This window comes from Polyodon spathula, chromosome 24 (genome assembly GCF_017654505.1).
Source record: "Polyodon spathula isolate WHYD16114869_AA chromosome 24, ASM1765450v1, whole genome shotgun sequence".
Lineage (NCBI taxonomy): Eukaryota > Metazoa > Chordata > Actinopteri > Acipenseriformes > Polyodontidae > Polyodon > Polyodon spathula.
The window spans coordinates 8,982,938-9,010,319 of record NC_054557.1 but is presented as its reverse complement, the minus strand read 5'-3'; the positions used below and the strand labels follow the sequence as shown (position 1 = coordinate 9,010,319).

General features: G+C 37.5%; 2 protein-coding genes and 1 long non-coding RNA gene across 7 annotated transcripts; 2 read left to right on the top strand and 1 right to left on the bottom strand.

Annotated features, from left to right (window-relative positions):
- Positions 1-2,821: 2,821 nt before the first annotated feature.
- Positions 2,822-4,753, top strand: LOC121298766. Its single transcript, XR_005947322.1, has 3 exons — positions 2,822-3,017; positions 3,416-3,492; positions 4,120-4,753. It is a non-coding gene; the product is annotated as an uncharacterized LOC121298766 (long non-coding RNA).
- A 429-nt stretch (positions 4,754-5,182) lies between these two features.
- Positions 5,183-12,757, top strand: LOC121298969 (putative ubiquitin carboxyl-terminal hydrolase 50). Its single transcript, XM_041226374.1, has 7 exons — positions 5,183-5,361; positions 7,882-8,088; positions 8,519-8,714; positions 9,843-10,061; positions 10,859-11,001; positions 11,679-11,811; positions 12,169-12,757. Exons 1-7 carry the CDS (start codon positions 5,303-5,305, stop codon positions 12,361-12,363), a joined length of 1,152 nt encoding a protein of 383 aa, XP_041082308.1. The 5' UTR covers positions 5,183-5,302; the 3' UTR covers positions 12,364-12,757.
- A 760-nt stretch (positions 12,758-13,517) lies between these two features.
- Positions 13,518-27,355, bottom strand: LOC121298968 (ubiquitin carboxyl-terminal hydrolase 8-like). Of its 5 annotated transcripts, none has more exons than XM_041226368.1 (21): positions 27,234-27,355; positions 25,736-25,908; positions 25,414-25,558; positions 25,172-25,257; positions 22,675-22,822; positions 22,071-22,122; positions 21,466-21,637; positions 20,820-20,982; positions 20,178-20,322; positions 19,571-19,818; positions 18,938-19,336; positions 18,430-18,522; positions 18,122-18,202; positions 17,712-17,974; positions 17,197-17,421; positions 16,864-17,074; positions 16,577-16,579; positions 15,518-15,754; positions 15,075-15,217; positions 14,566-14,698; positions 13,518-14,324 (listed from the first exon to the last, which is right to left on the bottom strand). In XM_041226368.1, exons 2-21 carry the CDS (start codon positions 25,837-25,839, stop codon positions 14,136-14,138), a joined length of 3,240 nt encoding a protein of 1,079 aa, XP_041082302.1. In that variant the 5' UTR covers positions 25,840-25,908; positions 27,234-27,355; the 3' UTR covers positions 13,518-14,135. The 5 variants fall into 5 exon arrangements, with proteins under 5 accessions (XP_041082302.1, XP_041082306.1, XP_041082304.1 ...); XM_041226372.1 differs by having other exon boundaries at positions 21,466-21,622; XM_041226370.1 differs by having other exon boundaries at positions 27,261-27,354.
- Positions 27,356-27,382: the final 27 nt, after the last annotated feature.

Here is a 27,382-nt window from a genome sequence, read left to right as displayed (position 1 = left end):
AGTCTTTGTAACTGATTTTACAGTGGCAGCACTATATACCCCTTACAAGAGATGCATATGTCAGGTGGTGTTCTGGTGGATGTGCAAGTATGGCCAGAGTTATCTGTTCTGCAAATCTTGAACCAATAGTGTTGATGTGTGGTGATTTTTATAATTGGCATGTTTGTCTTTGTTGCTCTCTGCCTTGATAAGCATCCACAATAGTTCAGTCCCTTTTACATTAAGTCCTACATAAAGCAAGCCCCTTTACCTGGATTGCACCAACTCTAATGCATTGCTTTCTGTTTGCTGTGCTTTAAGTTTATCACTCTGGTTTGTGTATGTTTCATAAAGATATGTTTAGCTGTTTTCCTCTACATTTCTGCACTTGTGGTAATTTGCATATGTAAAACTATACAAATGCTTGCTGGGAAATAATGTTGTGGTACTTTCCAAATTATACTGGTGCTGTGCTTGATAACAGTGTCATCAGCCTTGGCAGGGGTGTGGACTGTATATTTTGGAACGATTCCTGCTGTGCAAGGAGGAGTTATTTGCCTCTTTTAAGTAAATTGTTTGAAGTGAAGTTGCCCTTTTTAAATGGGGCCAAAGTCTTGCTGGCAAAACCCAAAAAAGTGATCATTTTACTTTTCTCAAAAAACTTCAAGGTCATTGTTTAGGAACAGCCTGCATTCTCAGAGCTGGAAACAGATGGCTTTAGTTGAACTACATGTCCCAGTGTGACTGTGATCATTAAATGAATAACAGTCCACTGTGCTGATCTGCAGCATTGAATGCAACATCATCATATATATATATATATATATATATATATATATATATATATATATATATATATATATATATATATATATATATATATATATATAATTACACACACACACACACACACACACACACACAGTAAAATGCCAATCTCATAAGATTTGTTTTCATTTATATCTGAAGTAAAATACATTAAATGTAATAGGTGACTTATTGTTTTATAGGATATACACGTAGATAAATGTCTACAGGCCAGTTAGATTCAAGATTAATTGCTCAGTTTTACTTGGCTTGATCCATATCTATTCTGGTGAAAGTCAAGACTCGAGTGGCGGTGCCCATGGTATCTGTGTTGCCTCGTGAACCCCCTTTTGGATTGTGCTCCTTGTTGTAGTATGGCTTCTAATTGGTCCCCGTGTGGCAGCTAACACATTTGTTATTGGAAACGAAATACAATCTGTAATTATGCTGCAGAAACATGTACAGCGATGGTAAATACAAAATAGAAAAACAGCCTAACCTGTCCGCCCTTAATTTACCTACTCTCAGGCAGTTAGGCTTTTTAAACGGTTTTATAGAAATACATGAGTTCCCCTCACCACTTCTCACACCAACCTTCTCTCCTGTGGATGAGTGTAGGTTGGTCCAGACCAAATACATGAGAAGCTACCATCTATGGTTGCTAAGAAGAAAACATAAACATATCGGCATATTTCCACCCCTGAGTATGCAGTGGAGTTTCTAATTGGTTGACTTGGTTGAAACCCTCTTAGGACTGTACTGTTCACAGGTGTTTTTATGTATGTGTTTATTTTATTATTGTTGTTTGGCGAGTGGTCGTGCAATTACCGAGCTACCGTTACTCCTCCCAGTTCGCTTGCCACAACAAGCTTTGTAACCGGTTTCTCCTCTTATGAGACATCCGTGACAAGTAAGTATTTTATGGCAAGCCGTTTTAATATTTAATGCTCAATTGATATCAACAATGGTATTATTGATATCACGAATGGCATTAATGATATCAATAATTGTATTTTTTATATCAAGAATGGCATTTTTGATATCAGTATTGTAATCACATTTTTGATAGCAAATACAATTATTGATATTAAAAATGCCATTCTTGATATCGAAAATGCATACTAATGAGCATCCGGTTTGAATTCTTGATATCAGAAATGCATACTAATTAGGTGATGAATTACTCCCGGTCTGTATGTCTGTTTTGTGTTTTGCAAAATGTCTTGAGAATCCTCGTGACATGGACAATATTTGACGAGCAATTAATAGAAAATGCACTCCAGAAATGACTGGAACTCGCAAGGCATTTATAGTTTCAAATGATTAAGACAGAAGTAGTAATGTTCAGCTAAAGCATTCTGAATGCAGAACGGGTTTTTTTTTTTTTTAATATGTAGGTTATACAATGTGCACCTCATTTTCTTCGTCTTTGAAAAGACCCGCGTGTTAAAGTCACTAACTCTGATGCTTCGTTATTGTTAGACATGTCAGTTTGGGCCGTTCTATAGATGAAAAAAACGCGCCTTAATGCAGCAGAAACATTGTTAACACTGTCGGCCATGGCATTCTTGTCATACCCAGGATAATGTGCTTATAAATGTGTCGACCGGAAGTCTCTTATTAGTATGTGTTTTTGAAGTCCAAAATTGAATCTGGATATTCGTTAGCATGCATTTTTGATATCAGAAAAAATGACGTTCTTGATATCAAAAACCCTATTTTTGATATAAAAAATACCGTTCTTGATACCAAAAATAGAATTGCTGATATCAAAATAAAAGGTACTATTTTTTATATCAACAATTCTGTTTTTGATATCAACATTTGTATTTCCGATATCAACAATTCTATTTTTGATATCCACAATTGTATTTTCGATATCAACAATTCTATTTTTGATATCAAAAAATAACATTGAGAATTGTTGATATCAAAAATAGAATTGATGATATCAGCAATATACATTACTGATATCAGTATTAAAATTGCTGATACCTGATTAAATGTTAAAACGGTTTGCCATAGTATTTGACCTTTGACACAGTGGTGCTCTGCCTATTGAACGCTGTCCTGGTAACAATTTGCTTCTCTCTCCAAGTGATTCGGCAGAATTTGCAACATAAAACGGCATATGCTGCTTGCAAGAGGATCTCCACAGTTAAACAAAGTACCAGACGATAGCAGCGAGGACAGTGGCAGGAAGTCATGATAAAAGTACACGTAGAATACTGGTAAGTGATTTAAACTGTAAATAACTTTAGTTCAGTTGCTTTTACTTGAGGGTACATTGGATTTTTGTTCTGTGGTTGTGAAATCAATAACCCAGTTATTACAGGTCGTTGCTATGACGATGTGTGGCGATTTATATATTTCTTCCCAGTATACTTCTCCTATTGGTTTAACTGGCAGTAAGGCTACATTTATTGACTATACCTCCCAGTTATAAAAATGTGTGTTCTGAAAATGACTTCCCTTAAATAGCAGAATTTCTCAAATATGATAAGATACCTAGATGACTGGGGGCAACAGGTGTCGCTCTGAATAATTACCTGTTGGGCACAAACTTAGTCAGCTTTTCAGTTCGTTTCAAAATGCAAAACTGTAATACATATATTTTTCCCATCCACAGCCAGCTTTGAGATCACTGTGAGTGACCAGTTGATATTCTCCAAGTTGGAAACAAAAGGCTTTCCTTATGCTGAAGATGTAAGCTAATGATGGAGAAGTGGTTCCCAAACTGGGGGCTGCAAGATGTTTTCAGCATGTAAAGAATTGTTTTCCAAACAAACCTGCTGACTGATATCCCTAGGGTAGGGGAGGGGCCCTTTGCTTGGTGTTTAGGGCTACTGTATTTTTGAGTTGAACACTTGCATCTTTGATGCCAGCTCTAGGTATAGTTCATTCCTTCCTTTAAGTATAATCTTCATGTCCTCTGCCTGCACGAACACCATGTTCCCTAGCACATCAGTGGGATGATTAAAAAACAAATGTTTACATTTCTGTGGATTCATTGAGTGAGAGTCCCGAGTCAGAGTTCTATAACAAGGTAGTACTGTGATTCCAACAAGTGGATCCAGTGAACAAAAAAAAAGAATAGCAAACTTTTACAACAAACTCTCAAGATCAAATTACAGTGCTTGTTTTGCTGTAGTTTAAATGCCATTAAAGATTCAGTGGCACAGGTAATTAGGTGGTGATTATGTGATATTGTAAAAAGCAGTATGTAAAGTGGTCTGAGTGAGTACAATTTAACAGGGTCTTTGGACTTTTATCAAGAGAACACTAATAATTTGTTAGACTTTAATCTGCTTTGCACTTTCTTCTTTGTTTTAGATCCTTGATGCGGTTCAGAAAGCCAGCCGTGGAGAAATCGTCTCTAAAATCACTAAGAAGCAGAACTGTGTTGTGATGTAGGATGGTTGCTTCCTGAAAGTTAGAAATAATTCCTACATTTTAATCTGGGACGCGGTTCTTAGGATGACTGTTTGCATTTAAACCTGCAATGCGAACACGAAAAGAAACAAGAACCCCATTCTCTAGGCATTTATAATTCAGGAATGCATTTCTTGAGCTTTCTGTCAGGTAGAGTAATTCAGCAAGGTAACTGAGTAAAAAAAAAAAAAAAAACCTGAATAAATATCTCTACAGCAGACTGCAAATACTTAAAGTGAACTCATTCACTGGATGTTGGAGGAGGAGATTTTAATGTTCAGTGATAGCTGTCATTGCTCTGTAATTTGTGTTTCTACTTTGCTGACTGGCTACCTAAATATTATAATTGTGTGTATTTTTTTTCCTATTGGATGGTAAAGATGTAGCAGAAGGTAACTATTGTAAATAATGTTGCTTATGAACAGACCTATTTTCTGTTGAATTCAAATTCAGTTTATTTGAAGTAAACATTCCCTGCTCATAACAAAAGCACACCAAGTTCAGGGTTTTATATATAATTATATATATACACAACTGTTTCTCTTGATTTTCTTAATAGTAATCCACTTTTTTTTCTTCTTTTTAAAATGAATTTGATACTTGACAATAAAAAATAAAAAAAAAAATTCTATTGCTGTTTTTGGTAATTTTGTTTTATTTTTTATTGATGCATATGAAACAAAATGATTGCCTGTTTTCAATATAGAAAATCCATCTGAATTCGCTGCACGTTTAGGAAACAAATTAAATGCAAAAATGTTAGTTTTAATTATCTAAGAGGGGTGGGGGTTGAGTCGTTCTGAGAATATGAATGAAAGGTTATTGTCTGTTTCACTTCGAAACAAACAGCATGGGTGGCGTGATGGCAAATGAATAAGCCTACACAAGCGAAGAGCCTTTTCAAGCATTTACTAGCAGTTATTGAGCACAGCTTGTTTCAAATTGTAAGAAAGGAATACTGGTATTAAATGTATTCTATTCTTAGAACTCTTTGGAATGTAAACCAAGACTTGTGTAATACTGAGTTCTGTTGTATGTGGTTCACATGGTGTGCTGGTGACGGTTCTAATATTATAAAAGAGAGATGTCCTTAAGGAGATGTAAAGGTTTCTTTTTCAAGGAGAAGACCCTCACAGGGCACAGGTAAGCGATTTAAAATGGTGGTACAAACATTCCTGTCGTTTTGTCTAAGTTTTACTTCTGTAATTTGGGAAACAGTTTGATATTTCTAACAATAGCTTTATTATACAAAGTGGAAATTGCTGAGAATATAATTAGAAGTGTTGGGAAGAAGCCTTTTAGTACTGATAATTCAGTAACACAAGAATAATCACAGATAAAAAGGCATTGCTATGTTAAATTCTTTGTGGGATGTCTTATAGTGGTAAATAAAAACACTTAATCTAAAATGTTTATTTTACGGAAAAATAAATATTGGAACAAAATCTCTTTGGGGGGGCAAACCTGTATAGTTTGTGAAATCCTCAACTTTAGCTGATCATACGTGCAGTCCCAGTATCTACTGCTTGGTATACTGTAGTAAATACATACCATTGATGATGTCATAATCGTCTGTGAGGTCAGAGATTTGTATGATGAGCTCATGAGACAATTTCAAGTTAAAACATGAAAATAATACATTTTAAAAAGGATAAAACTTAATGGAGGATTCCAGTGGAAGGTATGTGCATGGCTTTTTTTTATTCTGTTAGTGTGTTTGATGTATTGTAATTTTAAAATGTATTTATGGTAGATGTTTTTTTTGCTATTGCTGTAGAATTACTTCTATATTTGCTGCTAACATTGAACATGTTGTTTGATGTAATATATTACATCTCCATAGTGTTCTTAAAGACTTCAATTACTTTCCATTGTCATTGTACAAGTAATATAATATACAGGCTCCCTCTTCATATGGTGGTCCTTTATGACCAAAAAGGTTTGGGGTGAAATTGTAATTTAAGGTTAGGATTGGATTGATGTGTAGGTATTGTGGAGCATTTAATTCCAGACAAAGAAACAATGTGTACATGCTGTAACAACCTGTAGCAGAACTTGGAGACTAACCTCAGAATTAGACAGAAGATTTTAGGAATTATTGGTATGATTGCCCTTGTTTTGAATCAAATTACTGCAACAGAATTTGCCATTTTAAATTAGCAAAATGCCAAGATACAGTTGTCTGGGTCATCAGATACAAACAAAGGCTGACTCCACTGCCCTGACAATGTAGAATACAATCCATGAATATAGTTCAAACAAGTGATCTATTTCCACTTCTCTCGTATGTTTTAACTATAAAAAGAAAATGTGTGATCTACAATGTTAAATCAATCATATGTTGTTCTAAATATAACTAGATATAATTTCCATATTAAGCAAAACAATAGTATAATGTTCTGTAGCTCTCTCAAAAATCTTTACCACCATAAAGAAATTATTTAAGTATATTGCATGGTTTTATAGATGGCAGTAACTAAAAGGAAATACAGATTGATAACCAGCCCCTAACAAGGAGGTGTAACAAACATGTCTGAACAGACCTTTTCTGGCCCTGATATCACCAGTTGTGTTTGGACCCATTTATTTGGTTGAAAAAGAACAAAACTTCATGGAAACCTACAATTATTTTTGTCTTTTATACTTAATGTAAGTGTTATTTTGTCCCTAAGCAACATAGAAGCTTAACACTTTGCGGTCCTGTGTTGGACCAGGTCCGACATTACAATTTTCCCTTTCCAGTCCAATGTCTGATCCTGTCCGACATCATCAGAAAGACATCAAGCACAGGTCTCTAGTCGTTTTTTTTTTTTTTTTCTGGAAAAAGCCGAGAAAACCTTCCAATACAGAGTGAGACCAATAGAAGCCGAAAAAAAGGGTGTTTCTAATAGCCCGAAGCATCACAGAGATACACAGACACAAACAAAGAAGGTAGCTGCTTCTGCATCCAGCGCTCAAAGAATATCAAATATTTCCAGAGCTTTTTGAGATGTTATAGTAATAAAATAATGACTTGGATTGCATTATTGAGGAGTTTGGTGATAAAACGAGTGATCAGGAGAGGATTTATCAGTATGCACGTCTATAAAGAGATATGTGAAAAATACAGCGAACAAGGGGTGGGGCTTGGCTGGAGATGCAGTACTGAGTGTCCTTTTGTGATTCAATGCCTTTTAAACCTGTTTTACTCTGGGGGGGGGGGGGGGGGGGGGGGGGGGGGGGGGGGGGGGGGGGGGGGGGGGAATAAAAAATTAAAACACACATGTAAAATAAATAGCATGTGTGAAAATAAATTGGACCTGATGCACATGACAGGCGCTGAATAAATGGACTTCTAAGGGTTAAACCCCCTTATTTTATTGTTTTTCCAACAAATGTAAAAAGTATCCCAAGAAAAATATTCAAATGCGCTATTTAAGATGTCATTTTAAATATGGGATAAACAATGTTTTGAGGTGTCTAAGCAAAAAAAAGGAATAAACTTACCAGGAACAAAAAATGGTAACAAATACTGATTCCAAGCAACTTTTTATTCTGCTTATTGCTGGGGCGCCTACTGAAACTGGGCTATTTTGGTTCAGATTTGTACATTTGTGTCATAACGATTCTGTTCCTTAATGTAGTTTCATCTTTTTTCTGTAATTGTCTTTTATTTTTGTGCAGTGAAGAATGTAGAGCTTTAGAGAACAGCAGCTCTTTTGAAAGAGATGTTTCCAGCCCCAAACAGGGAAGGAGGCCTTTCCCCAGCCTTACGGGGTTGATTAACTTGGAAAACTCCTGCTACATGAATGCTGTGCTGCAGTGTCTTTCCAGCACTGCAAGCCTAGTTGAATACCTTTTATCCAGTGTAAACCAGAAAGATTTAGCCAGGTTGGTACCCAGAAACAAAATCAAGCTTTCTTGATTTCTCTTTTTTTGTGTATTTTAGTGACTGTGGTATTGATTGTCCATGATAATAGTACTGGCTACAGCCCGGAAGCTGTGTGACCTTCCTTACAAAACTTGGAAAGAGAGAGGGGCAGGTAGAGGAGGGGATTTAAACCCAGGTGAAAGGCTAGTGTTTTTCCTCACTGTATCCTCAGTTTGTAGAAACATTAAAAGAAACCTTCGACATTGCAAAAGGCTTTTGGTCGAAAACCTTTGTCATTTTGGATTTATTACGTTTCTTGTAGTATTTCAAAATTCGGCAGTAGTTGTTTTATAGTTATGGATTACATTTGTAATGTAGTTTACAGTAAGCTAAAAGGATCCCTCTGAACCACGTTCATTTTGCTAAGTGCTTTCTTTGTGTTGCTTGTAGACACAGGCGTGATGTTGTCTGTGCGTTCATTAGTCTTCTGACAGAAATGTGGACAGGTGAATATGAGCACATATCTCCTGTGGAAATAAGGACTGTCATTGGATCTCTGCACCCTCAGTTTGCCAGCAATACTCAACAGGATGCACAGGAGCTTCTGCTTTACCTGTTCAATGGACTGCATGAGGATCTGAAAAAAGTAAGTACACTGATCTGATGCCAATGATCCAAATTCCAATACTGACCTATCATCTGATCTTAGGTAAAGTACCTCCTCTGATAGATTTGTTTTTCCAGTCTTATATGCAGTAAACAGTCACCAATAAATCCCATTTCAGTATACAATGTAATATGTTTGTGGGACACTGCAGCATTTCTTGTTTTGATGGCTCTTTGGCTAGGAGGTTGATCTCCAATACTTGTGTGGTTTGCTACCAGCCAGTGGCTCTTTCAAAACACAAAGTGCCTTTACCAGTTCAGATGCTGCAGCACTAGCCACTTATTCTGCTAAACTAGATGATTATGGGTAAGAGTAATACTAGTCATTCTCAAATGTATGTACAATGTTTGTTCCACTAATCAACAAACAGGTTGTTTGCAGGAGCACATAATTGACATTAACTCACCTGGGATCATCAAATTAAGATGGTGTCATTTAAACACCATTCATTTAGTAGACTCCCTCTGTTACCATGCATGAATTGTTCTATATCCACTGTCAAACTATCTAAAAATCTTTTGTGACAAAGGCAGAAATCCATTATGATACAAATAGCATTGATGTTTGGAGTGTTAGTCCAGCCACTCAAGTGGGATTTGAATCTCACTTGCCCTAACTTATGGCTGGAAACATGATGCATAACTATTCAGGCACCTAGCAAGTCCAGTGGAGACTACTTCCCAGTCCTAGCCCTTGCCTCCAGGGTTCAGTAGCTTGTTAGCATCCGTTGCTTAGGTTCATCAGATAAAAATAGGTGATTGGTTTGACAGGTCGCCATTTATCTTTGATCCTCCTAACTAGTTTATGGGTTGCAGCTAGGGTTACCATATGATTCCCTGTACACTAGGACAGTTCAGGCTTTTCAACTCACACCTCAATGCATTCAGGTAAGTGTAGTCCAGCTGTGAAAGATACCTGAGACAGGTCAAATGTACCAGAATGCATTACAATTTGAATTGAAAAGACCACACTGTTCAGTGTATATGGAGTCATATAGTAACCCTAGTTGCAGCAGCACATTTAAATTGAACATGCAATCCTCATTTCTTCTTCACTGGTCAGGAGGACAATTGATTTGAAAGTCCTGTGTGTTTCTCGTTACTGCAGACCACTGTGAGAAAGCAGCCCATAGGAAGCCTGAAGAGGCAGGAAGCTGGTAAATCCTGTGGTCACTCGAGCGAGACCTCCATCATCACTCATCTTTTTGAAGGGCAGCTCTGCTATGTCACGCTGTGTCTCCAGTGTGACAATCAAACGCGCACCAATGAGGTCTTCACCATTCTGTCCTTGCCCATTCCTCCTGGAGCCTATAGATGTTCTCTTCTGGTAAAGAAATTGATAAAAACAAGGTGGCGTTCTGTACTGGGAACAAGTCTGATTCCCTGCTTTGCCTATAATGCCAGGGTCTAATTTACAGCTGTGGAAGGTTTGGGGTTTAAAAAACATTATGACTTCTTAGTTAGACGTGGGTATTCATTTAGCATTACTTGAATGATTGAGATTTTTAATAGAGAATTGAGTCAATCAATGTGCATCTTATTAAGATCTTAAAATCTGGAATGACTCAACATTGCTTTGAACACATTGCTGATTATTTTTCCATAAACCCAACTGAGCTTTTTTTTTTTATATATAAGAGTAAGGATGAAAGAGAAATTATATTTCAGTCATGAGAATGAGGAGTGCTGATTTAAACATGCGTGACCTCAAGGAAGTCCCTACATAACATACTTTTCTATTTAGAATTAGTTAAAAACTGTACCAGCTCCTAAACAGGGTGGGTCAAAACAAAAGATGGAATTCCTCCCCCCATCATTACTTGTCTTTAGTCAAAACAACCATTCCAGCCAATTACAGAGAGCAGAGCCAAACCCTAATTACAGCAGTGAGAAACCAGATTGCTAGGTGGAGTGAATGTGTGAGGTTACAATACTGGGAGCAACACCCTCACCTCTCCTTCAAACACAATCATTAAACATGCCACTTCCGTTAAAATACGTCATCTCCATCTGATACAAACTGATATCAGGGTGTACTAGATATTGCACCAGCTATGATTAATCCTTGAGCACCTCACTGGAAATGTTCTTCTTACACATCTTTCTGTTTCCTTTGAACTGCAGGACTGCCTTGAGCTTTTTTTTCAGCAAAACACCTTAACACGCAATAACCAGATTCTTTGCACCAGTTGCGGGATAAAGCGAGATACTGCTGTTTTGACCAGCATTTCCAAAGCACCTGAAATTCTCATCTTGCATTTAAAACGGTAAATATATTTATTCCTTGATTAGGGAAAGAATAAAAGAACAAGGGTGTGAAAAACTGACAAGTCAAACATTGCAGCTCAGCAAAGGATACTGTTCATGAAAAAGGAAATAGAAGATATAGTATGCAGATCCTGTATGGGGAATTGGAACCTTAGAGATTTGAATGAACACCTTAGATGTCATGGATCCTTACTCACATCGTGCATATATGTTTTTAGTATAGTCTGGATTATGTCTTTTCTTTTTAACTGTGTAATTCACACATTTCACAAGATTGAAATCTGTATGACGGCAAATGCTTTAAAATCTGACCCACCATCTGTTAGTCTAAGAAGGGTGTTAATTTTTATCAATGGGAACTACCTTTTTAATGTCAATGACAGAATGCTGGATTAGACAACATTAATCTTTTCTGTTAATGTTATATCTCGAAAACGGTTGTTTTGTTCTATTTGGAAGCTTAAGGATCTTTTTATATAAACAAAAAATCCTGATTAGTGCCCAACTTCATCAAAAAACCAAGGCACAAATTAAATGGTTTATTACGTTTTACTTATGAGAAGAAGTGTTTCAGTTTTGCTCTACATGGCCAACAAAGCATGATGCTTTGTAGAGTCAGAACAAATAGTAACACATGGGAAACAGACATATAATTAATTAAAGATATTTATTCTAGATTTGAAGTTGAAGGACTCAAGAAAAGGAAACTGCGGACCGATGTCAGCTTTTCATTGGAAAACCTAGATCTGTCCCCTTATTTATCATCATCCCCATCAAGTCAGTCAAGATACTATCTTTACGCAGTAGTGGTGAGTAACCTATAGCAGGGAAATTAAATGTCAAATCACAATGCTCATGTACTTAAAAAATATATGTTGTATATGTTAATTGATTCTTGTGCAATTCTTCTTTTTATTAACCCCAGTGTCTCTTTCAATGTCGGCAGTAATGGTTTTATTTGCGTGATCAGACTTAAACCTTTACTCTCTTCATAATTACTGTCCCCATCACCACCACCACAACTTTGCAAAGGTGATGTAAATATATCTTCCAACCCATTCAAATCTGTTAAGAATAAATCATAGATTTATAACGTTACTGTAGGAACCAGGCTGCCCCCCCCTCCCCCCAGCATTAACTCATATGTACAAATATGGATTTTTCAGAACCACAGTGGCGATTTGGACAATGGGCACTACACTGCCTACTGCAAGAATGCTGTGACTCAGCGCTGGCACAGGTTTGATGATGAGATTGTCTCCGACATCCCCAGCTACTTGATCCAATCTCCGAATGCCTACATTCTTTTCTACACTTGCCAGGATTTCCGGATGCCTTGTCTCAGACTGAGTACTTCTTAATCATGCGTACAAAAACAAATGTACCTTCTCACCCACCCCATAAAACATGTGCACCATCCCATCCTTCTACGTTTTGCATTTTTTAGGATGCACCACCCGCCTCCCATATTATGTTTGCATCTATTAACAAAAAAAGAAACAGGTGAGTATACATTGGATGATGGAGAAATCAACTCTTAAGCAGCAGGTATTCATAATTACATGTAATGATATTATCGGATTGCTTAATTAGAAACATAAACAAAACAATGCATTTTTTGAATTGGTTATTCTGTGAGTTCAAGCATGTAAATGGGATTTAAATGTTAAGTATTTTTTTGCAAACATTTGTGTTTTTAAAAGGATCGTTTTGTATTTGTTGGTTTGTATCTGTAGATTGGGCAGTGTCTTTTAGAATACTGGAAAATGGTGTATGGAAGAGATTCTATCCCGTAGGAACACTTAGGGGGGGAGGGGTCAGGAAATCAGGAGGAGGGAATGAGATCAGTCATTTGTTTTATTTTCCTCTGCCCAGAAACACAAGAGACTAGAAATGCAGATAAAATACAAAAATACCACCGAGAATAATTAACGGCACACTAAATGATAAGTGGCTGTACAAACTCCATCAAGGTTCCATATTGACACACTGCTTGCACATTGGAACAGAAACCGTTCCATTATGAAAGTATATTTATAAGCAAACAGTCATAATATAAACAATAATAAAGAAGGACAGGTTTCCTTAAGCTTTTGCTTCAGTGTAATATTTGTCTTTATAGTCAACTTTTTTATAACACATTTTATGCACACATATTCTGCTTATTCCCCATTTAAACTATTGAATCTTTAAGAGGAGGGTTTAATGTATAAAACAGTATAGTCTTACTTTTTGGCTAATTTTAAGATAAACAGAATGGCCCAAGTTGGAAGATGAAACGGACTTTTCAATAACCCAATGACACGTGACAAGATGTTTAAATGCGAGTCACATTACACCCAGAAACCCAAGGATACATGCCTTTTGTTTTCGTCACTGTAATATTTCGTTACCTCAAATGAATTGCTTCTGGAAGATTGTACTAGTCTACAATGAAAACATGGATTTAGATTTATTGAAAACGACATCTGAAATGGAATCATTGGTAAAAAGACAAAAACAAAACATACCACACTAGGAGTAAGAAATTTATTCTGCACAAATATTGCAAAAGCTAGCTAAAAATAATATTTCTCTATGCAAAAGTACTGGAGGATTAAGCACAGCAGTGGATTTTATAATGAACATGAAACTCTCTCATTCACAGCCAAAGTTGGTCTACTGTGCAGGATTTGCATATCAGAATATACACTTACATTCTAAGCTGTTCATTCTAACATACAGTACATGGTAGCTTAAGGGCAGTTATGTGAAAAAAAAGGCCACAACACTGAAACTGAGAAAAACCGAACATTTATACAGTGTCCATGTAGTTCCAGTAATGCTACTATATAATCAAAATATGTAAATTTGTATAATATTTTAAGAATACAATTTGTGTTGCATACTTTGATTGTTCCATCACCTGGGGTGTGGTAAAATTAAATATGCTTTTATTTTTTTCTTCTTTCTACTAACCCACTAATGCTGTTCATAAATGAAGTTTTGTACAAAACTTGTAATTTTCTACTAAGAGAAGTGGTGCTAGATTGTATGATAGTGATACTTCTCCAGCTCTCTATTTGTTATTCAGACAACAGTCCTATTTATGATATACTGAGAGGTGGTATTCTCCAAGGAAAGACATGCAGTTTTAATATGCAGCCATTTCAGGTACTCTGTGGTCCAGTGAGGAGTAGAAGAAGATATAAGCAGCCGAGGACTTTACTGAAGATGCAGAAAGTTCTGACACGTCACTGTCATCAAACTTGTACCACCGTTGCTTTATGGCATTCTTGCAGTAGGCAGTGTAGTGCCCTCCATCCAAGCCTCCATAATGGTTCTGTGATAAAACACATGAGAACAATTTCAGTGAAGCTTTAAAACCAAGCAGAGTTACACATATTTCAGCTGCATCATCGGTACATAAAATTCATAAAAAGGCATTAGCCGATATTTTCATCTATAAATGAGTATTAATAAAATAATCCGATTGTTATTTTGTACTAAATTGTTTAACATTTAAAAAGCAAAGTAAAACTGAATGTGCAATGCATTGTGTAACTTTTTTCAGATCTACTTACAGATACTCCATAGAGGTGATAATTTTTCAAGTTATTCTTTGGGCCAATTACGTACTGGGACATGCTCAAGTTTTCCAAGGGAAAGTCTACAGAAGTCTGGAGCTTCTGTTTCCACCGTCCTTCATATGAAAATCTGTAAAGGAAGAATAAGATTCTCTGATGCATCGTCATTAAGTTAAAATGCATGCAACACTCCTAATTACATAACAAGAAGAAGAACATCCAAATCAGATGTGTCATTTTCATACCTTTGATTCTATTAATTCAATACACATTCTACAAAGCAGACTATTTATTTGATCACATGGCCCCTCTGGTTTAAGCTTATGCGGGCAAGATAACACGGTACACCAGTGAGCATACGAGTGCATGTTAGAAGATTTTTGTTGAATTTGTCCCAGTAGGTATTGTATGTGCACTAGGTATATATAGGAGCATATCTAAAAGCTATGTCACAGAAAACAATCTCAAGAAAGCTAAAGTGTCTTCTGTATGAGATTTAGCCTTACCGTTTTAAATGCACTAACAGAATAGGTGGGAGTTTCCAGATTTCTATTTTCTTTGTTGAATCTCTGTGAGTTTTGCAGTGACTGCAAAAGAATCTGTTATTGTCTGTCAGCTTCTCCTCTTTGGAGAATAACTTCAGGCAGTCCTAGAAATGAAAAGCAGTGAAAACTGTTTTGGAGATAAAACAAATCTTGGGTGTGTATTCAATTGATCTAAACCACATGTCCTAATACTGACAACACTACAATCATTTGAAAAATATATTTATTGACCAAACACACCTCAAATAGTGCAAGTGAGCTTATTTACTGTATTTTTGTCACAACAGCTTTCTGCCAGTGGTGAGACACAGAAAGCATCAATTTGAAAGCAAAGTACCCTGCCGTGATGCTTTTCGCTTCAGTCAGACTATTAGATTGTTTTTCTTAACCATGTGTTTCGTTACCTGTAGTGTACACTTGTTTGAGGATGCTAGTGGCAATGACAAATACATGAAAGCTTCGAAGGTCCTTGATTTTCTGTGGCAAGTCAGACACTGCACTGTGGATTTGAACTGGCCTTGGAACAGAGCGACAATGATGGACTCGTTGAGCCTCTTGTGTTTTTCCCAAGCAAGGTCTGCTGCTTTATTATCGTCCTGGTGGTCAATGGTTTCTTCTTTGTACCTCTTCCTATTGTCAGCCTGTCAACCAAAAGGATAGAGTAGTAAAATGCATGTCCCATGCTTGGCTATAAACACATTACAGGAGTCAGAACATGAAAAATGCTGTGGATCACCTGCTCCCACGGCATGTGGAACAGAATCTCACATCAAATGCTCATGCCTACGTTCCTAAGAAGTGGTTAGACATAGCCTCCAAACACATGCCAGCAATGTGAAGAAGGTGTTCACCAAACCACGATCTACATCCACTGCACACAAATACCCATGCAAAGTTCAGGCAGGCAGTTCTGAAAATACTGCCCAACCAATCAGAGGCCAGAATTCAGAAACTAGGTCATGGTGATCAAGAACTAGCCAAGGAATGCCTGTACCAAATTTCAAAACAAAGGTGTGGTTCTCAGAATATATCAAAAGAAATATTGGTATTCACTATTTACCTGATACAGGGGATATGTAGACAAAGTAGAGTAGAATAAAATGACATTTCAAATCAGGTCTACATTAGGGACTGGGGAGTTATTACAGACAGGATATGAATCTAGCCAGCATTGCACTGCTATGCTACACCCCAAAATCACAGGCAGAGGCTAGGCAAGGTGTATAAATTATAAAAAAAGCAGATCACCAGGATCTACATCAACTGTATGGCTAGATCTCTCACTCAACACAGCATACTGTACATTGAGTAATGAAAAAAAAAAAAAAAAAAAAAAAAATGGATCACACCACCCATGCAATTTCGATTTGATCACTGCAAAAAACATGGCATGTAAATGTTCATTTAAGAATACAGTACTGTAAACACATCTCTCTAAAAGTCATACAACAGATGTTACTTACTCTCTAATTTGCCATCAAAATGAAATCCCAAAAAGAAAGGGGAAAATGATACCCATTAAAGTTAAGAAATAGTTTTCTTTTAAACAAAGTGACTTCACAGAATTCAATATTTACGTTATATCATTGATTAGTATATCTGTAGCCATGGAACTGACATTTGAATGCATCTGTGAATGCCCATAGCAAGAATCATTAGTGTATTAGTAGTTTTGAAGACCTAGAAGTATAATAGCCTCGAAGACATATGGCCGCCTCCAATTATTAACTTAAATATAAATAAGACTTACTTTATTTAGATCTTCATGGAGCCCATCCATCAGGAAAAGCAACAGCTCCTGGGAATCCTGCTGTTCATAGCCAGCAAACTGGTCGTTGATCTTCCCAATGGTGATTTTGAAATCTCGAGCACTTATGAATTTGTACTGCCCTGACCACAGTGCCTTCATTATTACCCCAAATTCATCCGCTACCTCACCTTTATGCCCCAGAAAATTGGATCTGTAGACAGAAAATATGAATACTATCTTAACAAGCTACCAAAATTGGGGAAAGAAAATGGTAACATTCAAGGTGCTCAAAATGACAGAATGTGAACAGCAAACCAATTTTAAACACGTCACCTGTTAATATCGTCTTGATAATAGTTCCTGTGGAAGTACTCAGCCATGCGGGGCGTGTTGCACAGACACTGCAGGATGGAGTTCATGTAGCAGGTATTGCCGAGATTTCGAAGCCCGGTGAGAGCTGGCCCAAGGCCTCCGAACACAGGGTTCAGGTTACGGATCTTGGCTGCTGAGGGTCGCACAACAATTTCAGTTTTAGTGTAGTCAGTGAGGCTAGGGGGCCTGGGGGGAAAAAAAAAAAATCCTAAGTGAATCTTAATCCCTGCTACTGAGAGGAAATTGCTGCTTTAAAAAAAAAAAAAATCAGGCTTCCCAATTCATCAATCTGACTTAAGAAAAAAAGAAAGCAAACGAAACTGTCAAGAATAGACTTTGATCACTATGGTTTTTTGGGATCCTTTTGGTTTAGCAGGCTACTTATTCATTTGACATGATACTCCGTACAGATTTGGCACAGTTGGTTCTCACAGACTAAGCGTTTGTCCCCACTAATGTCTCACCACTCCACGTACTTGGTTTCCCGGTTGACGGTGGGTATCACAGGGGCTTTCTTCTTGCTCTCCTCCTGAATGGCCTGGGTGATGTCAGGGGATGAGTAGGAGCGTTTCAGCTTAGACTGCTCCCGGTCCAGCTCTGCCTGGGGGGACTGCTTTAGCTTGGCGGTGGGGGGAGTATCAGGTGGAGTCGCAGATATACTCATCTCAGGCAGGTACAAGTGGACCATGTTTGTTGGTGAATGGTAGTAACGGTAAGTACCAGTCACCGTGTCCAAAAACTGTAAAGAGAAAAAAAAAAGTTTCAGAAGATTGTAGTAGTCTGGTATGGGTGGGGGGTGATGTGGGGTTCAAGTCCATTTTTCTTATTGGACTTATTAACTTTACCAGGACACCCAATTTAAAAAACAAAAACAACACTCAAATACCTTCATCCACCCATGTGGCAGTCCCGGGACACTTCGCCCCATCTCCTCATTTCTTGCTCGTGTTAATGGCTCTCGCTGTGGCTGCAACACATTTAAATAAACTGTGTTTACTTCAAATTGGTTTAACAAAATCAACTTTTCCAACCATTGATTTTATTAAGCAATGAGATTGACAAAAACAGAGCCGACTCATTTGTCCTCACCAACCCTTGAAGAGGACATTTCAAACCGAAGGAAACACATTTCTAAACTGTTCTGCAAAAAAAAAAAAAAAAAAAGATTGAATTTTGCTCTTTATTTTGATATACCTTCGGTTTTTCAATGTCATCTTCATTATTATCTTTTATAAATCTTGTCTCTTGGCTCCCATTCTCTACTTCATTACTATGTTTCAAAGGAACCTAAATTGGGACAAGAGAAAGCTAGAAAAGACTTCTGTTTTTTAATGAAATGATGGATATGCTTATGTATTTAATAAATCTGTAGATTTATTAAACATAGATCTGTTTCAGATTTTGATCACTCATTGCAGGAATGGGGTTGGTAATCATTCAGAGAGCAACTAACAGCAAAGTGAAATTGGCAATAGACAGAGATTTACTTACTTACTTCTGTGAAAGAAAATCCCAACAATCACATTTGTTCTATATTGTTAAATAGGGAGAAGGGGGTTGTTAATATTTAACGATGCAATACGAAGTCACCTACGGAAAACTATGCAACTGAAAATGAGACAAGCGTATTGACTGGCAAAACGCTATTATAATGTCTAAGAATTGGAATGTGTGAAATGGATACATTTTTAGAGAGACCCACTTTGTTCTCATCAATGGCTGTAATATCAGGAGATGATTCTTGAGAGCTCTTTTCCTGAGCGTCTCCAGTGTGCTCCTTGTCCTGCTCTGCCTTTTCTGCATCAAGCCTTTCCGCCGCTTCTTTGAGTTTGCGCTCTTTTTCTTCCTTCTCTTTCTCCTCCTGCATTTTGTCACTCCACTTCCTCTCCTCCTCCTCTTCTTCCTTCACTCTTCGCTCCAGCTCTTGCCTCTCTTGCTCCCTCAGCTGCTCCTCCTGGTTCTTCTTGTCGAACGATGGCTTTATTGAACGGTCTGGAATGACTGGTCCATTTGGAACTGTCTGTTGGTCCTTGCCTGTGGCTTCTTGGTTTGGTCTGGAACTGTCTGGTATTTTAACAGATGGCTTTTTTGTGCGATCAAACTGAAATAAAAAAATAAAAGATATGTAAAATAGCAAAAACTGTACATGTGTACAAAATAGTTTGGAGTTGCAGTGCAACTAGTGCAATGCACAAACACTACCCACTGGCTATTAATTGATCCATGTCATGCAAAAATCTGTGTAGTTTAGTTAGGATTTTCATTCAAGTATTCTAAACTAGAACTGCAGACACTGCTTTTGAGAACCAACCCCTGTATCAAACAGCACACACACCTGAGGAACAACCGTCACTGCAGGCTGCCTGGCGGACACGATCACAGGTTTAGTAGCAGAAGCAGGAGACCATGGAGTCTGCTTAGTGATTATTCTTGAGGTCTCATCCACGTCTTCCTTCGGAAGCTCTGCTTCGACAGACCTTTTCATTCCATTCAGCTCCAGAGAGGGCTCTGGCTCAGGCTCAGGCTCTGGTTCTGGGGTGACAGGGGCAGGAGGCTCCTCTAAGGATGGATAGCTGAAATTCACTGTTAAAACACAGAATAGGCTTTCACTTCTACCACAGATTTACAATGAAATTAACAGCTAAAAGAAAGTTTACTACTGTAGCACAATTAATGTAATTTTAATGTAACTGTATAAACATAAAATTCACTTTTCTGAAAGTGAAACATATAATATATTGATGAATATTAAAAGTATTCAAGCACACCATAGAATAAACAATATAAAAACACCATCCAACTCAATGTCCAGTACAGTAGATGCCATGTAACCGAGTATACCTGTACACACACTACTCAATTTATTACTTTGATAAAACAATTTAAAAAAAATCTGATTATCTAAGATGTACCAAGGTGTTTATTATTATTATCACACTTACAAGACACAGGGATTGTTTGAGTCCTTTCTTGTCTGGGCAGCGCGACTTTAGCATTGGTTGTATACATGGGATAACACAAAAGCCAGCTTTCATAACCTCCTTCTAAGACGAAGGGCTCACTCCGTAAGATAGTCTGACTGTCCCACTGGAAGAAGACATGCAGTGTATAAACCATGTATATTGTATATTTTATTTGTCAGTTTTTAAAGTCAATAATTTCACAATCTTTTTTTGTTCTGTGTGTAGTCATACAGGTGTGCTCATCTGATTTTTAATTGAATTATGCAAGATTCATATAAAAAGGTATAATTCATTTATAATAAATTCCCAGCCAATATAACCAAGTGTGAAACGTTTCATTAATGTATGTGTACTACAAATTCATTTGATAGGCATTTATTAATAAAACATGTTATCGCATTACTGGCAGTTATTTACCCCTTTATTTAAATGTCCTCTTTCACCAAAAGAGACCTTTGAGGTCTTGAAAAACCATGTGCTTATTTATAAATCTAATAAATAGCATAGTCTTCAAATCAATCACATTTGGTATAAGCTGCTGCTTTGCAGCTTATGAACATGACAATGGACATGTTGATATTAACTAGAGTAGGAAGGCAAAGCAAAGCAGGCACTCCAAACCTTAAACAGGGCGTCTTTTAGGCTCTGCAGAGTTGTCCCTAGCTTCAGATCCTTCACAGAGCTGAACCAGTCGAACATAATGATGTAATCCACAAACCCCCGCCGCTTCCACTGCCCTTTGGATTCCTCTGGCAACTTGGCCTCAATCTGGTTTACAGTTATTCTGATGAAACAGAAAACCAGTTGAGCTTCTGACATGACCTGCTTCATAAGTGTGCCGGATTTCAAAGCATGTCATTTAGCAAAATGCATGGATGTACAGTGCAGAAGACAAAGAATACTTCTTAAGTGAGGCATTCAGTGAAAGTGTAATAACCGATATCATGTGCAAGTAAATGAGACAATACCATCTTGTCTGGGTTTTAAAAGTGTTACACATTTATAAAATGATTTGTTTCTACAGCTGTGACCAGCCTGCATTTCATTACTATAGCATGGTTTGAAATCTAGGTCAGTTTGGGTTATTGTGATTCAGAATACTGTAGTAAAATCCACTAGGGACCTTTTTTAGTTTAATCAAGACTATTAACAACAACCAAAAGCTTTCCTAAGGATATCTGAAACCTCAACCTAATTCCCTATATCTGATTAAAAATCTGTTTTTGGTATGGTTATTATTAGGCTCTGCTTCTTCGTATTCTCTTACCCAGGACTGACAGCCTCTTCAGGAACGCTGATGCAGTTCTGGGTAGACACTTGCATTCGTGACTCTTGGTAATCATTTTGACTCCTTGCATCCATGACAATGACATTGATGCTTGGATCCTGCAGCATTTTGAAGAGTTTTTCAGCTGTGATTCCTCCTGGGGGCACAGTAACTCATGTGAGAAAGCCTGGATTAGTCGCACAGTGCGACAGCTTATTCTTTCACTTTTCAAAAAGTCTGTTTGGAGTCCTTTCTACTACCATAAAGCTTCTATCATTACTACAGTCAATCTGTATGCAATAAATTATCACATTCAATCTAAAACGTATCTTGCATTTTGATCGGCTATCACAGAATACATAAGAAATGTCTGTAAATAGCATGTCTGAAGGTTCAATATTAGTAATGTAGGACAATCCCCCCTTGCCTAGTCTTGCCAAAGGGTTTGTTAAGAACTGTTATAAAGAACCAATGAAGGGGAGACCCTACAGTAAAAATAAGGCCATATGGACAAATAGAACATCTTACATCATGTGTTTCATTTCCAGTAAAGCAACATATACGTGGACAAATTAAACTGGAATAGCATCCAGACGACTTCTTACCTTTAGGTGTATCACTTTTTACCTTCTTTGCATTTATTGGCTCCCCTTTTATCTAAATCCCAAACATAGAATACACCTTTATATTAATAATTTATACAAGACATTTCAGTCCATCTTTTGCAAATTATTTGCAGCTGATACAACCTGGTCCTCCTCTCAATTATAATCAGTTTCTTGGTCTGAACAGTAATAAATTACAAGCTGGAAACACAGTGGCCCTTGATACATTAGGCAACCCCTGTTCCAAGCCAAAATATCTGTAAATAATTAGCACCATGGAACCGGGCTCTTGAGAAAAGAAAACATTACAGCTCACTAGCCTTTGCTTTCAGTTTTAGCAATATTTTAGCATAGTCTAAAATTTGGACAAGATGGATGTTAAGAATGTCTTCCCAATAAACCTCATGGTAACAGGGCTGTACTTATGTGCAAATACTTTCTTTTAGCTGGCAATCCTGTACTCATACAAGCAAAATATCTCTGCAAAATGTCTTTCATGAACAGGTCCAATGATGTCTGCATTCGAAAACAGACTGAATTCATGAACAAAAGCCAGGCATCCCCCTGGCACAGCACCTTGAAGGAACACACACTCTCACTGTACCTTCTTATTTTCTTTCTTGAAATCTGCCAAGTCCTTCAAGGCACTCTTTCCCAAGTCCTTTTCCTCACTTCTGGATTTTTCCTGCTTTTTCTTTTCTTCTTGCCTTTCTCTTTCTTCAAGCCTTTTGCGCACTTCGGCTTCCTCATACCTAAATAGCAAGAAACCATTATCAGTACCTGTACAACTGTGAATATATGGTGCTGTGAAAAAGTATTTGCCCCCTGTCTGATTTTCTGCATTTTTGCACATTTTTCACATTGAATTTGGTCAGATCTTTTTGTGGGTTGCAGTAGTATATAGAGGGAGTCTTCAATTTTTTCGTGTACAAGGTACTCAAACATGCAATCTTTAGGTGTGAAAAAGTTATTGCCCCCCTAGTCAACTCAAGCCAATTAAAAGAATAATTAGGGTCAGCTGTTTGAATACTTTGGTCAACAATCAGGCCTGATTTGGGCCAGCCCTGTCCAATATAAATCTGACTAACTTTGACCCTTACCATCAGAGTGAAGTTGTCAGCACACAGGTTCTACATGCAAATCATGCCTCGATCAAAAGAAATTCCTGAAGACCTCCAAAAAAAAAAAAAAGTTGTTTATGCCTATCAGTCTGGAAAGGGTTACAAAGCCATTTCTAAGGCTCTGGGGCTCCACCATAGTGTCCAAATGGAGAAAGTTTGGAACAGCAGTGAATCTTCCCAGGAGTGGCCGTCCTGCCAAAATCCAAGAGCAAAATCACTCAGGAAGTCATAAAGAACCCTAGAACGACATCCAGGGATCTGAAGGCCTCTCTCATCTTGGCTAAGGTCAGTGTTCGTGACTCCACCATCAGAAACACACTAGGCAAAAATGGGATTCATGGCAGAGCAGCAAGGCAGAAACTACTGCTCACTAAGATGGCCAATATGGGCCCTGTTATGTCTGCCGAAAACCAAACACTGCATTCCACAGTAAGAACCTCATACCAACGGTCAAGCATGGTGGCGGTAGTGTCACGATTTGGGGATGCTTTGCTGCATCAGGACCTGGATGACTTTCCATCATTGAAGGAACCATGAATTCTGCTCTGTATCAGAGAATTCTACAGGAGAATGTCAGGCCATCCGTCCGTCAGCTGAAGCTGAAGCTGCGTGACCCAGCTGCACAGGACAGTGATCCGAAACACACAAACAAGTCTACATCAGAATGATTGAAGAACAATAAATTTAAACTTTTGGAATGCCTAGTCAAAGTCCAGACCTAAACCCCACTGAGATGTTGTGGCAGGACCTGAAACGAGCAGTTTATGCTCAAAAACCCACAAATATCACAGAGTTGAAGCAGTTGTAACTAGTTATCGAGTCTAAGGGGACGATTACTTTTTCACACAGGGGCATTGGGTGTTGCATAACTTTCTTTAATAAATAAATGATATAAGTATCAAACTTGTGTTATTTGTTCACTCAGGGTCCCTTTTATCTAATATTAGATTTTGTTTGAAGATATGATAACATTCAGTGTTAAAAATATGCAAAAATGCAGAAAATCAGACAGAGGGCAAATACTTTTTCACGGCACTGTATTTGTTAATTAATTATTTATTTTAAAGACCACGTGACAGCTTGAACAGACAGCTGACAGAAGGAAATAATAATTTCAAATATGTTTATTTAACCAGAATAGAACCCTTGAGATATACATCTGAGTTACAAGGGGGTTGTGGTAAGAGAAGGCAGCAAGAAATAACATTACAAAACCAATGGCAAAAGCAGATTAATCATTCAAATACTTCATAAAAACAGTAATAGACCCCATTGGGGCTGGTTAGGGTTAGCCACACTAGCTAGCAGTATCCAGCTCTGCGTTTTCCCACTTCAGGCTTCTAATACAGTTAGAAGGATAATCCCCCTCCAGTCAGTGAGAGTGGAGCCAGAAGATTAATCAAGTTTAGATAACATGGCTAACGACTTAGGAAAGGAAATGGACATCAGAACAAATACCACTTTACAACAGACAGTCCAATTGTGAAGCTCAAGATCTGTAGTGAGAGCTCTTGGAGAAAGCAGAGTCCAATATTAGCATGAAGCAAACAACAGCTACTGTCATGTAATGAAAATGTACTATTTTCACCAACTATGTCACTTCTGAGTATTTATTCTTCCTAGATGATTTCAATCACAACACCAGCATTGTAGCAGGAAGGAGAATTAACTGGATACAGTGCGATGTTTAGAAGAAAAATTATCTATGTCCTTAGAAAACTTCCCAGACTAAAAGTTGACAAAATAAGTAATTCCTTAGTTGATTTACCTATGATGTGCAATTAAAAACATAAAAAAATATATAGTGATTACTACTTATTTGGTTAAACTGAATATGAGCTATGTACCATGGTGGGTGTTTTAATAAAATAAATAATGCAATAGAAAAACGACTTAAAATATCATTGTGCATTATAATGATCAATGAAAACAAGTTTAAAAAAAAAAAAGAACTAAAACTGCAACACACACAAAACTGACCTGAGCTTAAGACTATCTGACAGCTTCTCTGCTTCTTCGATAGCCTTTTTAAAGCTTGTTGGTCCAAGGATAGAGAGGTAATATTCCTAGAGAAATGGAAACATACAGTTTAACATTACAGGCAGCTTACATAGCAGAGGCCAATTAACACACTATTTACACACCATACTTTTATAACATTAACAATACTAACATTTAAGGGAAACAACCAACCATCATAAACCAAAAAAGTGTCACTGTACCTGCTGTTGCTTGAAGTCTGGTCGTTTTTTAATAAGGTCATAGACAGACAGATACTTCATATACAGGACATATGCCTTTTCTTCATCTCTGTCTAAACGACACTCTTCTGCCGTCTTAAAGATTTTACATGCGCTCTGAACATAGCTTTTAAAAAAAAAAAAAGTGTGTTTAGGCAAAAATTTAACATGCCTCAGTAAATTCTGAACTCTTCTTTAAATTAAAGAAGTTCAGAACATGATCAGAAATTAAAATTTAAATTTTTTGCAAGACATGTACTCGAGACACTGGAAAAACTTTACAATATCTGCAATTGCTACCTACCTTCTTGTATTGGTTTTGTCTGCTCTAATCTCAGCCTTCTTGTTTAGCTCACCCAAAGAGGAGGAGAGGTACAGCTCCTTCACACCAGACGACACCCCTGGCATGTTTGCAGATATTAACTGCCAGCATAGAATTACTTCACATATTTCTGTACTAGCTCATGGTTGAGTTAACTGTAAAAAAAAGTAAATAACATTCAAACATTTTAAAATGCTTTCTCCTAATACTCCACAGTACTTATCTGTTGAAATGCAAAATGTACTCAACAATTAAACAGGCCAAATCAATCAATCTTTATTTTATACAGTGCCTTTCATAGAGGACCACCATCACAAAGCACTTTACATGATACAGCAACAAGAAAATCCATACTACTTTAAATACAAAGAAATGCATAATACATAAAATACAGTGGAAAGTGCATAATACATGATGGTAACATAATACTTGAAACAGTAGCAGCAACACAGCAGCTAATAGCAGATATCTGGCTTAAAGAGCATGGAAAGCAAGACAGAACAGGTGGGTCTTGAGAGGCGATTTAAAGCGAGCGACGGTGGGAGCATCACGCACCAAAGCTGGGAGAGAGTGCCACAGAGTCGGCGCCATGACGCTAAAAGAGCGTTCTCCAAGTGTGGTGCACTTAATCAATTAATATTCAATTATACATACCATTTGCTACCTTATACTGTAGTTATGCATGCCAGTGTTATCCGCCTAAACCAAGCCTAACCAACAACAAAACACATTTATTTTGCACCTCACTTTTGAACAGCAAATAAATAAATAAATAAATAAATAAATAAAGGTATCGCTTCTGGTTATATAACATATCACAATGTCAGTACCAGGCTGTCTTATCTAACGAAAATATAACAGTACAGTACTTCCTTCAGACTTGCAGATCCTATAACGGGCATCGAAACACCATTTGCGTCAGGTAACGTTGCATTTTAACATCAATGGTTTTCCACGAACTTTCAAGTGCCCGTGTATCCGAAGTACACATGACAGTCTGACTCTAGTTGTAACAAAGCTAAAACTTAGGCAGCAACGGAAGGACGCGTAGAGTCGTATTACAATGCTGTAACGTATGGTTTAAAACAAATACATATCTAATACCTGGCTGTTTTAATGGATAGTTATTTAAACGGAATTCCCAGAATGCACGGTTAGTTTCTGACTCGTTTTAGGGAAGTCTGACCACCCCCAATGACACCTAAACAACACAATGTAACCCTATTCGCAGCTGTATCAGTAGCACGTCTATAATCGTCCAATCTATTCTGATCCACTGCATGTACAAAACGCAAGTAAACAAAAGCGTAAAATCTCCATAAATGCTTCAGGGCTATGCCCAGACACACAGGGATTGCTTGTAGTGTAGGGCCTTAAATGCCCCAATAACAATCAACAATATTATACAGGAAGACGCTGACCAACATTTTCAGCCTGTTGGAATAGCACGACACGAAAACATCACCGTTTTAAAACTTACTTAAAAAAAAAAAAAGAAATCACGCACGCAGCAGTTCTCAACACTTAGAAGTTGTCAGTCTGTGTTTTTGTAGCTCAGCTGATTTCAGGAACAAAACTCCTTTCCGTTTCTGTCACACACAGCTCTCAGACGTCATGGAGTCAGGAGGT

Bases quoted from the DNA above. Each gene is read 5' to 3' on its own strand.
- LOC121298969 (XM_041226374.1), top strand. From the start codon at position 5,303: ATGTCCTTAAGGAGATGTAAAGGTTTCTTTTTCAAGGAGAAGACCCTC. The intron at 10,062-10,858 runs GTAAAGAAATTG...TTTGAACTGCAG, and splicing joins CCTATAGATGTTCTCTTCTG to GACTGCCTTGAGCTTTTTTT. The intron at 11,812-12,168 runs GTGAGTAACCTA...TGGATTTTTCAG, and splicing joins ACTATCTTTACGCAGTAGTG to AACCACAGTGGCGATTTGGA.
- LOC121298968 (XM_041226368.1), bottom strand. From the start codon at position 25,839: ATGCCAGGGGTGTCGTCTGGTGTGAAGGAGCTGTACCTCTCCTCCTCT. The intron at 25,258-25,413 runs GTACAGTGACAC...CCATTTCTCTAG, and splicing joins CAGACTTCAAGCAACAGCAG to GAATATTACCTCTCTATCCT. The intron at 20,323-20,819 runs GTTTGGAGTGCC...GTCTTCTTCCAG, and splicing joins TAAAAGACGCCCTGTTTAAG to TGGGACAGTCAGACTATCTT.